Below are 13,954 nucleotides of genomic sequence, written 5' to 3'. Positions count from 1 at the left end.
CAGGTTAGACACACCAGTGAATAAATGTGTAGGAAAATTATGTATACACTAGATTTTCCAAAAAATATACATAAATATACACTACAGTGACATCTGGCGTCGGTTTTGTAAGACATTTTTACTTCCGCATAAAAAAAGCCTCCCCACGTGACTCCAGCGTGTGACGTAACATGGGGGAGAGCGGCCGGTCTAACCTATGAATAAACATGGATCACAATGCTAGTTTTGACACAGAAGAGGTTGAAAATAAATATTCGAATGCATATGACGGACCAAAACCATATAATTATGAGCCTGCTAGGCGTCCAAGAGACCAGGAGCAGCCAAGGATTAGAAGAAATAACGGCCATCGGAGAGACATCACTCTCCTGCAATATCTGCACTGCTTGTTTGTAGCCATCCACTGTTCGGGTAGGAAAGCTCTGGCTCACATTCTCAAGCTGGTCTCTATGTACCTCACAATACCTGCAGAAATACTTGGAAGTGCTGAAATTCTGTGTGTAGCCACCAATGCAGTGTGAACCCAAATTGTCACCTACAATAGATATTACTGTAGCTCGAACAACATGACCAGAGGTGGTGACAAGTCCATGTTCCTCAAGCTGTCTCAGGTCTGACAACATTTTAAAGAACACTTTTTCCTGACCAAAGTATTTAAAGTCTGTCTCTTTGCACAATAGTACTAATTGCATGTTTTCAATGCTAGAACGATGAAATGGCTCAAGTCAGCAAGTGTAAAGTAGACTCCCAAAATCTTATGTTTCTTTCTGGATGACCCAAGTGGGTTGAGAACCTCAAATGCATCCTGATATAAGATCAGTTTTAAGATTGTGTCACCTGTTTGAAAAAACAGCTCTTTGGATTTGAAGACTGAACCATCAGAAATATCACTCAAGATGCCATCTGAAACTGGACGAGTTTGAGAATCAACACATTCTTTCAACACAATAGGATCTTTCAGGATTGCCGTTATCGTGTTTGACACAGGTACGTATTGGGCATGACAGTCTCTTCTATGTTCGTCTTTTCCCAGGTAAATATCAACTGGGCGAACATAGCCAAAGTTTTTTTTTAAATACTGCCTTCTGGTATATTCAGTGGAAAGGGGCATGCTACACCTGGCATGCAAATCTAAATCCTGAATACTGTCAAAAACTGACTCGATCTCAATATCTGACATGTTAGTACTCAGTCGAAGTGTCTCTTTAATCCTGTCTATTGTGTGCTGATGACAAATGCCATTTAGACTATTGATCTCCTCAACAATGATTTGGATAGTTGAGGATGGAACAAGATACTTTGCCTGTAGATGCATATAAAACAGGCACAGAGATCTCATATACAAAGACTTTAAATCAGTATCCTCTCTAACCTGAGACTGACTTTACCTTTGGGCCATTCTAGTTTCATTTTCATTGGGCACAATCTGAGATGACGCAGATGGCTCAGAGTATGTTACTCTAGTATTTACATCACTTTCATGTCTGTGTGTTCTTGAAACATGGGCTGTAAATGACGACTTCACTTTGAAGGCCTTGTTACAATTGTTGAATGGGCAATGTACTAACTCATTCTTACTCATATGTACTTTAAGGTGTGCAAGAAGATCTTGTAAATCTGTGCATTGCTTCTTACAATTAACATCCTCACATACAAATGATCTATGTGAATCATCTACCTGTGAAACACGTCTGTTATGAGAACGATATACATGAGATTTGAAGGCAGTGTACTTCATGAATTTTTGTTTGCAGTCTATGAAGCAACATGGGTAGTACGTGTTTGCTTCATGTCTATGCAAAATCTGATGATCTACATAGCTCTTAACAGTTTTCAGAGTGATACCACATGAGCGGCAATCAAAGTTTGACGTAACATGTTCCATTGTAGCCCACTGCTGGAACACTCAGCTATTCTACCTGCTTCACGGAGGCCTGCTGTGGCAATCAGCTTTTAATATCTGCATAAACCTGTAACAAGAAAAAAAAAGCATTCAATGTTTCAGAAAAAGAGTCTACAAAACAAGAGGTTCCAAATCATCATGTGATATACAAAACTAATAAGTTGTTAAAATGTACATTAATTATTGACAGAAACTCTATATTTAATTGAATTCTTAAACTAATTACACCCCATTTAATACAGAGGCTGAGGAGTTTATTTTCATATCTTAAGCTGATATTGACTCATATGCAGGGGTTACATTGGGATTTGATATGTGGGGGGGCTCTGTGTGGAGGTTTGGGATCTCATGATTTGACCTTAAGGGCTATGTTGTATGTATATGAGGCCCAAAGCAACTGCTCCGTTATCTGTATCAAATGCACACATTGATACCACCAAATGACAAAATAAAAATAGAAAGTACTATAGATAAATTGGAATTAATTTACATCTTGAATTATTTATGTATACACAAAAATGTTTACAAATATCCAACCTTCACATTTATATTTTAAATCAAAATTGCTCTGCACACTTGCTAAAGAACATTTGTGTGGAAATCTCAGTACATTTGTAGGGCTGCGAGATTATGGCCAATATGCTGTACATTTTACTGTAAACGATTGAATCATCACCTGCCCCTGATCGGAGCAGACACACTTTCACTAAGCTGAAAAACTGTATCCGGTCACAGAGATCTGTAAAGTAAAGTAAAGTTATATATAAAAAATATAGTTTTTTTTAACTTTGCGAGGGTGATGACGTCAGAGCATCGTCCTATGGTCAATGTAACCCCTGCTCATATGCTTAATAGAACCACGGGGGGGGGAACACTTCTAGTTTTGCATGCTAAATCTGATGATCAACACAGCTCTTAAGACTTTTCAGAGTCATTCCCTTCCAACGATTTGAATGGTTGGAAGGAAAGCTCGCTGGCCCTTCCCTTCCGACCAATCAAATCATCGGAAGGGAAGGCCTGACGTGCAGTGCGTGAGTGACGCTGCGTCTCACATACACAACTGCCGTAGCGACAAGAGGCAGATATGAAATCTCCCTTCTACACAATATAATATTTGCAAGTATAGAGTAGTGGCTGGTGTTTTTAGTCAGAAACAGGTCAACTGTAGTGTACACTTACTACTAATAAATAACCTTCGTGCTGAGTTACTTATTTGCACTGTAAGAGACTGTATATTAACGCAGCTTCTGTCAGTCTTCTCACTCGCACTTAATTTCCCGCCACGTCTGGCCGAACAATGAAACCTAGCCAAAGTAGCTAGATTACATTTAGATTAGCCTGCTAATGCTATCAATATAATGACGATTGAAGAATGACGGTCACAGAAAAGAGTGTAAGCTACATTAAGTTAAAATAAATATAATAAAAAAGAAGAAGAACGGCCTGAAGGAAAATAATTGTCATCCAGGCAGCTAAATTCAAACAATATTTAGCTGTTCAACATTGGCAAAAAATATTTATTTAAGTTAAAACATATTTATTTAGACCCCTAGCTTGCTCACATTATGACAGTATATCTGCTCACTTTGTTAAAAATGTGTTGTTTGTGTATAACTTACCTGTATTAACTTAGTGTTAGACTCTCCTCCGCTGACACATCCAGTCTCCACAGCAGCCAGAGGTGAAATGGCAGTTAGGATATTTGATGGACAGATGAAAAATGATACATTTGAAATAACTCAACGTGATTGGGCATTTTAAGTGAAGTGCGCCGGACTCAGAGGAAAATATTAGATGTGGCCAAACGGCGGTACTACACTTCTGTTAGGTTGCTGGGAAAGAGAGAGAGAGAGTGTGTGTGTGTGTGTGTGTGTGTGTGTGTGTGTGTGTGTGTGTGTGTGTGTGTGTGTGTGATATCTTATCATAAAGGGACTGTATCTGACATATAATGCATCGGGGGACTTGTTATGCAAGAGACACACACACACACACACGCACATCTTACACCATGTTTTCTTATGATTTATCGTCCAGATGTTCTCAGTTTCTGACAGTGATGATGTCAGAGATCACATGACGTGTTTTCCTTCTCTTTCAGCAGGTACCGTGAGTCACTCTGATAATGAGACAGTTATTAGAGATCATTCGGTTCATTAATGTAATAAGAAAGGCCATGATGACGGACTGTGGTCATTGATTATAAACAGCCTTAATCACTCTTAATGGAAGCAGGAAGAGACACAAAGAACAACACACAAACACACACGTCTTAAGGCCCCTACCGAGCTGACACCAAAGAACACGTCCCGACGGAACACGACTGCTGTGTCGCCTCACGTCTCCTGCGTCTTGGCCAACAGTCGCACTGGAACACACCGCAAAGACTTCAGCCGACGGCCAAGTAGCACGTACGTCATCGAGTCCCGCCGAAGTACTGTTCCAATGTCCAGGATACTTGGAATTCTACCGAGCCCGGCGTACTTCGTAGGGAGAAATTTCGAGGCTGCATATGTGTAGACTCAGCATCTTAAAATCCCCACAATGCTTTGCGCACGGACCAATTTCCCCAAATCTGTGGTGGAAATTGTAAGGCGGGGCCTCTCGCACACCTGCACACTTGCTCGCCTGTTCCACTCTTCGTTTCCGAATGCCAGGAAGTATTCTTGCCTCGCTTCTGAAGCAAGTGACTCGGAAGACATGTGCTACCAAGCAAGCGTACTCGACATTGAGAAACACCCTCTGGCTCAGGCCTTTCACTCCTCCAGTACCGGTGTTGTGTCAAATTATGCACCCCCGTTGTGAAATGAACCCCCTGGCCTGCTGTAAAAAGCCCCCAGGAAGTGTGCCGGACTCGGAGGAAAATATTCGATGTGGCCAATAGGCGGTACTACACTTCTGTTAGGTTGCTGGGCCCGGAAACACTTTTTCCTATTGACTTACATTGGGAAAGAGTGGTCTGTAAATCGTTGGATAATTTTTTTGAAACTAAATAAACTACCCAGTATGAACGTTTGTATAGCCCTTGTTAAAAACATTCGGACATCAAGTTGTAAAATGTGCTAATAACGTTATTCTGAGAGTTATTTCCCTCTGCATTATGAACGCCCGGCACGTTCATGTTATGTGTTCAGTACTACATGTGTTTATCTATGATCTTTACCCATGGATGCACAATAAGAATGGACCCCTTACGGCCATCCCACGGAGCTGTAATAATGGATATATTGCACATGTTTGCTGTAATTCATCATTTGTAAAATATTATACTACATGGGCTGTATGATTAAATCTTGTACCGTAAATGTTGTATTAAATAAAGTCAATATTACCGACGTAGATTAACGTCCCTGTAGCTTCTTATTGCACTAAGAAGCTTATTGCACTGTATATCTCCACAATGATCAATAACAGCGAACGGATGGTCAAAGTAAGGTACAAATAAATAGAATCACACGAAGCCTGGTTAGTATTGCCTGACTTTATAAAGTGTGTTTTTTTTTTTACAAGTGTGTGGTTGCCTTCTAGTCACTTTGCTCAGCGCTACTGCTTGTTACAACTTATGTTTGCCGTACTCTCCATAAACTGTGTGTTTGTGTCATAAGGGGGGGGGGGGGACACATCTAGTGTGTGTGTTTATGTGTATGTGTGTGTGTTTTATCTGATCCGGATGGTTACTAATTCCTTTTCTTTATGGCGGTCATTTTTGACCGGGAACACCATGGGTGTTACAAAGTTGACCAAATCATCCAAAATTCAATGAAAGTGGTGATCAGCGATTTCATATGTTCGATTTTCATATGTCTACTGTCTACTTATGATTGATGAAAGTCGTAAATCGGTCAGATTTGACCCGATCACAACAGGGACCACCAAGGACCATACCAATAAAAAGACACTCGAGGACCACCTAACTCCACAAATATCAAAAAACACATAGTTTTTCTAGAACAGATTATAAAACCAGTGGTCCACGGACCACACTTTGAGAAGCACTGAACTGGGGGTATGGGGATTGATATTGCATTTTTGTGGACTGTGCATGGTGAATTCATTACATTTATTGCAATTGAACATAGAGACATTCTTCAGGTAGTCCTTGTTTGAAATACATTTGATTTGTAAACAAGGACACACACCGTCTATGACACACACACACACACACACACGATTTATTTCAGTTACTTTCATTTATTAAATGACTTAATTCTGCGCATTATGTGAGTATGTGAGATATCTTTACTTTTGACAGAAACAAATTGCAATTGGCTACTTCACATATTGCTTTTAATGTGATTGGTTAATATAAACGTCATCGAAGAAACCTGCCAATGAGAACTGTCCGCGCCTGTCGTTCAAATTTGAAACACCCACGTCAGTTTGAGCTGGTCGGTTTGCCAACCGCCAAAAAACACCAAAGAAGAAGAAGTTTGAGCGGGTCTCCATGCGCAGCTGCTCACTCTGTCTGCTCCATGAGTTTTTGGATTGATATTTTATTTCTACCGTTTAATATGATTCGCGGGACGTCAACAGAGAATGGAAGACTTAAGATCAGGTGAGTCCTGCAACTATAATGGAGTTTAACATGTATTTAGATAATCCTTAGTTTGTGAAAGTTTACTTTTTTATTTACGGTTACGTTTCTTCTTCTAGTTCAGTGAGTTTTCAGTGATAAGACATATACGTTAAGGGAATCTGTGGAATCTCAGCTTTCATATGATACGTTTGTGCAGATAGCATGAAGTAGAAAATATCGCTTTTGCCAGTTATGTGCTAAAGCTAAAGTTAGCCCCGTTAGCTGTTTTCGCTAAGTGCTGATTTGCTTGGTGTTAGACTTGTGGTTCGTTTAGGTAAAAATGGTTAATATCGTCAGTTAGCTGAGTTTCTTCCCATAAGTTTCTTCCCGTGGGTAAGCATCATTAATAGGTTTTTAAATGTTAAGAAGCCCCGAGATGCTGTTTCTTGCAAGATGTTGCGACCGGTGGGACAATCGGGCTTTACAGGTTAACAGGTGGCTGCTAACGTTAGCTTACAGCTATTGCAGTGCTGCCCCCACCCTCTCGTCTCCAACACGGGAGAATTACACATAAACATGCAGCGGTGTGTCACAGTGTTGTCGCCAAGTTTAATGTAAAGTTTCACACCTTTCTTACAGCGGAATCCAGTTTGTTAATGTTCAGTAGCCAACAGCTAGTATAGCATAAACTGCTAACTTGCTAGTTAGCTCTGTTCTATATATTACAAGCTAACATGACTAGCTAATGTAACAGTGTATGAACTAAAATAGTTGTTGTATTACTACATCATACATGCTTGGTCCAAATCTCTGCTAAAATAATTATTTTTAACACAATTATTATTAAAGTATCTTTATTCTTTTGCATTTTTATCACACTTGGCATAAACTATTTTAGTTCATCAATTAGAACGGGCGGGGAGTCTCCCTCCGCAGCCGGTTGGCGTAGCTTTGGCACAATTCCGTTGTACAGACCGACGTTAACAGCAGCCCTTTTTTTCTCTCCCGCCCCCCCCCCCCCCCCTGTGGGGGGGTCGAATAATCGATTATTATTCGCCAGGGCTGTCCGATTTTTGATTTTGATCATGGTCAGTTTCTGGCATCCCTAATTCCACCAGGTCCATCTGCGCCGCGGTGACCCGGTGGAATACAGGGTAAGGGCGGACTGGCCATCTGTGAGTTCTGGAGAATCACAGAACGGCACGGTTCGCCTGACGGCCGGCACCGCCCTTAATTTTTTTAAACGGCATCATGTAACTTGCGCTGACAGGCGACAGAGGTCCACAGTTGCCGCACAGCGAGGCTCTCCCCGCCCTCCCGTAGACAGTTCACGAGCTCAGTCACTTCATAACACCAAAGATGGATCGCGGTAAACGCTCTAAAGTGAGGCTCCACTACTAGGCCGCAAGGTGAACCTCGAAAAGTCCTTTAGAAAAGAAATCCCACAATCTTTAGTTCATAAAAAAAGAACGATTCATGCTTATCCACCAAAAAAAATTTCGTCGCTAAAATTCCTGCCAATTCTTCTAGGCACGTAATTATTGGCTGAACTATTCCCTTCGAAGCGTAATAATATCTTGGTCCAAAGTCGTGCCACGGTTCATCACGTGATCGTGCTACACCAATTGGGTAGCTGCATATTGTCAACAGAAGTGAAAGATGGCGGCCGCCATGGTTTCATCGAGTAGCGGAGACGAGGAAAACGCACCAGAAAGTCTCAAAAAGTCAAAATTGTCAACACACAAACATTGTTACATGCATATTACGTCTGTGAAGCACGAAAAGGTTGATTGTTTTACCAATACAAGATGGAATACGTACAGGACAAGCTTACAACGGTCGCTCGGCTTGAAGGGAGACTCTCGGAACGTGGTGGCTGAAAACCACAAGCACTGTCTTGATTTCGAGTTCGAAGATATTCCTGAGGACGCTGGCTTCCACCACACATGCTACATAAGGTTTACCGACACAAAGGCCATGACGAAGGTGGAAAGACGGCTCGCACGTGAGGGAGATCAAGACGTTAGGGAGGACCTTGAGGTCGAGCCCATCCCATCGACGTCTCGCAGCACGTACCGAAGCCAAACAGAGAAGCTACGATCAAGGTCAGGCCTGCCAATCGCAGGCTCTGGCCCCGTCCTTCCTGCCCTGTGCATTATATGCAAGATGAAGGATAAAATGATCATCAAAGCAGGCAAGCGACAAAGGGATCAACTGTGTAAGGCTGAAACATTAAAAGCAGGTAAGCAAACCCCCTCCCCCACCCACACACCACACACACACTACACACACACCACACACACACACACACACATTCTCTGTGGTTGAATAACTGAAAGGTACAATTATGTGTGAGAGATACGTCAACAAACTCATTGAGTTGTCCTTTTTTTCCGTTTAGGCAAATTGCAGAAAGCTGCTGAGAAGAAAGATGACCAAAGTGTTCTTTTACATATAAAAGACAAAGACTGTGTGGCTCTGGAGGTGCGGTACCACAAAAGCTGTTACAGTCAGTACACCATGTTTTTGCTGAGACCTGACAAACCAGAGACAGAACAGTAAGTTATTTCTCCTTGGATTGCTTTACCTATTTGCACTACCACCAGACTGAAGTCCAGGTGTGTGTCGGCGATGGCTATATATATATATACACATACACATACTTAACATTATAAGTAAACATCCAATTTCCTTCTGTTATATGTGCACACAATCACAACACTTATTCATTTATCCATTTATTTACTTCTCATTCATGTGTTGTAGGGATGAGGCAATGTTTGATGCCAGTTACAAGCTGTTCTGTGAGAGGATCATCCGCCAGAGGCTGCTTGTCAACAATGAGGTGCTTAGAATGGGCCAGCTGAGGCAGGCCTTCATTGACATGGTGAAAGCAAACGAAGGTGTTGATGCTTCAAACTACAGGTAACTGCAATGTAATACAAGTCTTATTATTTATCATGTGCAAGGCCAGCTTTAAACAAAATGTGTATGACAGGCCTGTTTGGAGAAACCCCCATGATGTGTAGTGTGTAGTGTTGTTTGTGATGATGTGGGCCTTTATTTGGCTTCTTTGGTGTTAAATGTGCTGTATGGCAGATAGGTTCTAGTCTGTAATGTCTTGTATCACCTCCACCACTCTGCTTTTGATGGTACTCCTGTGACTCGTAATTGTCACTGTTTTGTTGTGTTACAGACAGGATCTGTTGAAGAAGAGGCTGGCTCAAGATTTCCCTCAGCTAGCGTTTCACATGCCCACCAAGCGCAACGTCTGCGAACTGGTTTTTGCTGAGACTCTGTCAAAGGATGCACTCGTGGACATGCTACCAGATCCATCCGGTACGGAAACAACACAGTCCAGTGAATTGAGCCAGACAGACAGCGACAATGAAACAGGGAGAACAAAGTGCCAAACAACACATGAGGACACAAGGACACTGTATACAGCAGCGTTGTTTTTGAAAAGACTGCTTAGTGACACTCCTGGCATGTCATGCCCATGGCCTCCCACTTCTGAAAATGTAAATGTCACTGAATCTCAAACTGTTGTCCCCATTGGACTATACAATCTGCTCAGCTGGATTATAGGTTCCACTGAGGAGCCAACACTGGATCATTATGTCAACATTGATGATGACGTACATTTGAAAGTGTTGTCTGTTTGTCAAGACATTGTGTACCTTGCTTCCAAGGGCCGCAAGCAGACACCCAAGTCCTTGGCTTTAGGTTTAACTGTTCGACATTTAACTGGATCATCACGCATTGTATCACTGCTTAACAGACTGGGACATTGTGCATCATGGGACACAGTTTTGAGTCTAGACACTAGCCTTGCCCAACTGACACTAGTAGAAGGCAGAGACAAAATACCGAAGGGATTCTCAAAGCGGACACCCACAACACTTGTGTGGGATAACATTGACTTTGGTGAGGAGACACTATCGGGTCGTGGAACTACTCACCATACAAATGGAATTATGCTCCAGAGTGTGCCCGGCGAGCCTATGTCCACAGCAATCAGACAGCCACTGAGAAAGGGAGTTACCTCATTCATAGCCCCCCCCCCCAATGCCTATACAACCTTACCATCAGTCCAAAAGGCAAGGGCCACAGAACTTGTGTCAACCAGTGCAGTCAGCGACATGCAGAATGGACACCCACTTTGCTGTACAAGCTGAAATGGCATATGCTTTTGTGAAGTCCACATGTACGGATAGTTGTACAATCCCAAGCTGGACAGGGTTCCATACACTGCTTCAGGATGAAAACACTCTGCAGAAGTCCGCATTGTATTATCTTCCAGTCATTGAAGCCTCACCAACAGAGATGTCAACAGTCAACACTATCCTGAAGCGAAGTGTCCAGATTGCTGACCAGCTAGAACTGGATCATATAGTTTTAGTGTTTGACCAGGCTATATATGCCAAAGCACAGCAAATACGTTGGAAGGATGTTGAGTTTACAAAGCGTCTAGTGATTAGACTAGGTGAATTCCATACATGCATGTCCTACCTGAGTATTCTAGGCAAAAGGTTCGGAGATGCAGGACTGCAAGATATCCTCATTGAATCTGAAGTTGTTGCCCCAGGATCCATCAATGGGGTACTCAATGGCCATCACTACAATCGCAGCATGAGGGCTCATAAACTTCTATATGAGAGTCTGCAGCGCATCCGGTTTATCACCTTCATGGACTCCTTGCCACCCCAAGAGAGAGCTGCGTGCATGGATGTCATCACTGAGATGGAATGTGCCTTTCCAGACAGATTGATGGATGTTTTGAGTGCAGATCAGAGGTTTGATAATATGTGCTCGAAATATGCAGACTTTGTGCAGAGGAGGAGTACAGAGAATGCAACATTTGCTTTCTGGAGCTCATACATTGACATGATGCAGCTACTCCTCCTGTTTGTGAGAGCAACGCGAGAATCAAACTGGCAGCTTCACCTGTCAACCGTCCGGTTAATGATGCCATGGTTTTTTGCCTACGATAGAGTAAATTACGCTCGATATTTACCTGCATACTGGCTGGAAATGATGAATCTGCCTGTCACACATCCCTCTTGCCACAGTGACATGAATGTGAAAGGCCAGTGGACTGTCCAGCAACAAAGTGTTCATGGATTTGCCTCCATTGCTTGCGACCAGGCTATTGAGCAAACGCTTAACAGAGATGCCAAGACCAAAGGTGGCTGGACAGGGATCACACAAAATCGGTCTGCAGTGTATCGCTGGATACTGTCACAGCATGAAAGAGCCGCGATAGCAAGACAGTGTGAATCAATGGCAGGGATATCTCCTGAGCTACGGACAAGAAAAGACCTGGACAAGACACGCATCTCTGCTGATGCAAAGGCTGTGAGTAGAATCTTGGACACTATTGATTCCATGCTCAACCCTTTTGATGTACACCAAGACGGCATTGTGTGTCTTAGCTCTGGAAGAGTAGCAACAGGAGAAATCACAAAGGATTTGCTTGTTGCCTCAGAAAAGGGTGAAAATGCTGTAAAGGAGTTTATGGAGCAGAGACTGTTATCCAAAACAGTTGACATATTTGCCCCCATAATATCACAAAAACTCAAGACTCTCAGTGATCAGAAAAAGCCCCCCAAAAAATCTGCAGCAGGCAAGGAAGTGATTTTGTGTGCTGACAAGAAGTTATTTTCCAGGCTCCTCATCCTTGGCCAGAGCAGGAAAATTGAAATGAGGGAAATTCTGTCATATTCCTTGGGAACTGTGTCATATCCATTAGCAAGTGCTGATGGTTCACTTGCCAAAACAAACAAATCAGCTCTCATGGATCTATTGCAGAGCAAAGGTGGAGAGTGCTTGGTTGACAAAGTTCCAATAGGTGGTGCCATTCTTTTTGATGGCATGGCAGTCATGCAGGCCATGCCATCCAGACCAGCAACATTTGGAGAGCTTGCAGAGACCATACTGCAGAGCATACTCCAACTTGCTTTGCATCACAAGTGTACACGCATTGATTTTGTCACTGACCGGTATCCACCCATCAGCATCAAAAGCCTAGAACGGTCCCGTAGAGCTGATGCAGGGTCACAACTAATAACAATCTTCAGCCCAGATCAGAGAACTCCAACCCAGTGGAAGAAGTTTCTCTCTGACGGAAAAAATAAGGAAGCACTGGCCGAATTCCTTTATGTGGCATGGACACATGCAGACCTCACAACAGTGGGTAAAAACCTCAGCTTGTACATTGCCCATCAAAATCAATGCCACTGTGTAACTGTCATGGAGGGTGTACAGTCTGTTGATGTTGTTGAAGACCTGCAGTGTGATCATGAGGAATGTGACACACGGGTGTTTTTACATGCCCAACATGCTGCACAGGAGCACAAAGCTGTCATCATCAAGAGCTCGGACACTGATGTGGCAGTCATTGCTGTAAGTCTGCAGGCAGATTTGCCATGCAGCTTATATGTGTTCACAGGGACTGGCAACAGGACACGGATCATTGACATTGCCATGGTGTCATCAGCTCTCGGAACCAGTGTGTGTTCAGCCTTGATTGGAATTCACACGTTCTCTGGGTGTGACTCCACAAGCGCTTTCTATGGCAAAGGCAAAAGAAAGTCATTTGCTGTTGCATGTGAGAAAGATGACTACCTTAAGGCTTTCAGAAGTTTAGGTACTAACTTTGACTTGGAGCAATCAACATTTGCACTTCTTTGCCGGTATGTATGTCACCTGTATGATCAGCCAGCAGCCGAACATGTAAATGATGCTAGGTACAAGGCTTTCTGTATGGCATCATCGGCCTTGCCAGAATTAAGCATTCCCCCTACTCATGATGCCCTCCATCAGCACTGCAAAAGGGCAAATTACCAGGCAGCAATAATGAGGTCCTGTCTCAAAAGAGAAATGAATGCTCCATCACCTGCTGGATATGGTTGGGAAATAGAGGATGGGAACTTACACGTCACCTGGATGACAAGAAATCCTGCCCCTGACAGTGTGTTGCATGTGATACACTGCAGCTGCAAAGAGTCTGCCTGTGAGAAAGGCAGATGTTCATGCTTCTCTGCAGGACTCTGTTGCACAGACTTATGTCGTTGCTCAAATTGTGCAAATAAAAAAGAAACAGAGGAAGAGAACGATGACTGCCCTGACACTGACAGTGAGGAATAGGAATAAAAGAGCCTTCTTTCCATCTTTCTTAAGCTCTTTTCTGTTCTTTTGGTTTTAGTGCCTGGCCGACGCGCTCACACATCACTCATAGATACGTTTGTTTTTGGTACTAGAACAGAGTATAATCAGCAGGACTCTTTTAACCAGCTGAGGCAATCACAGCACCAATCAGCCGCTCCGCCCAGCCTGACACCAATCAATTATACTACATTACATGTCCTTCTACTGTTTTCTATGTCATACCTTTTATATTTGTAATAAATCTCGTTTTTATGGTTCATCAGTGTTGTTTTCATTTGTGGAGGGATGAATGAGTAAATAAATGAATCAATGGACATTGGTATAAGTAAGGCAAGGCAAGTTTATTTATATAGCACTTTTCAACACAA

General features: G+C 42.7%; 1 protein-coding gene across 1 annotated transcript; it reads left to right on the top strand.

Annotated features, from left to right (window-relative positions):
• The first annotated feature begins 8,863 nt into the window (after positions 1 to 8,863).
• LOC117537010 lies at positions 8,864 to 13,738 on the top strand. The gene is made up of 3 exons (XM_034202163.1): positions 8,864 to 8,974; positions 9,183 to 9,341; positions 9,613 to 13,738. The coding sequence occupies exons 1-3, from the start codon at positions 8,937 to 8,939 to the stop codon at positions 10,592 to 10,594; spliced, it is 1,179 nt and encodes a 392-aa protein (XP_034058054.1). The 5' UTR covers positions 8,864 to 8,936; the 3' UTR covers positions 10,595 to 13,738.
• Positions 13,739 to 13,954: the final 216 nt, after the last annotated feature.

Source organism: Gymnodraco acuticeps, unplaced genomic scaffold (assembly GCF_902827175.1).
Source record: "Gymnodraco acuticeps unplaced genomic scaffold, fGymAcu1.1, whole genome shotgun sequence".
In the NCBI taxonomy this organism is placed as follows: domain Eukaryota; kingdom Metazoa; phylum Chordata; class Actinopteri; order Perciformes; family Bathydraconidae; genus Gymnodraco; species Gymnodraco acuticeps.
This window is presented reverse-complemented; position numbering and strand designations above follow the sequence as displayed.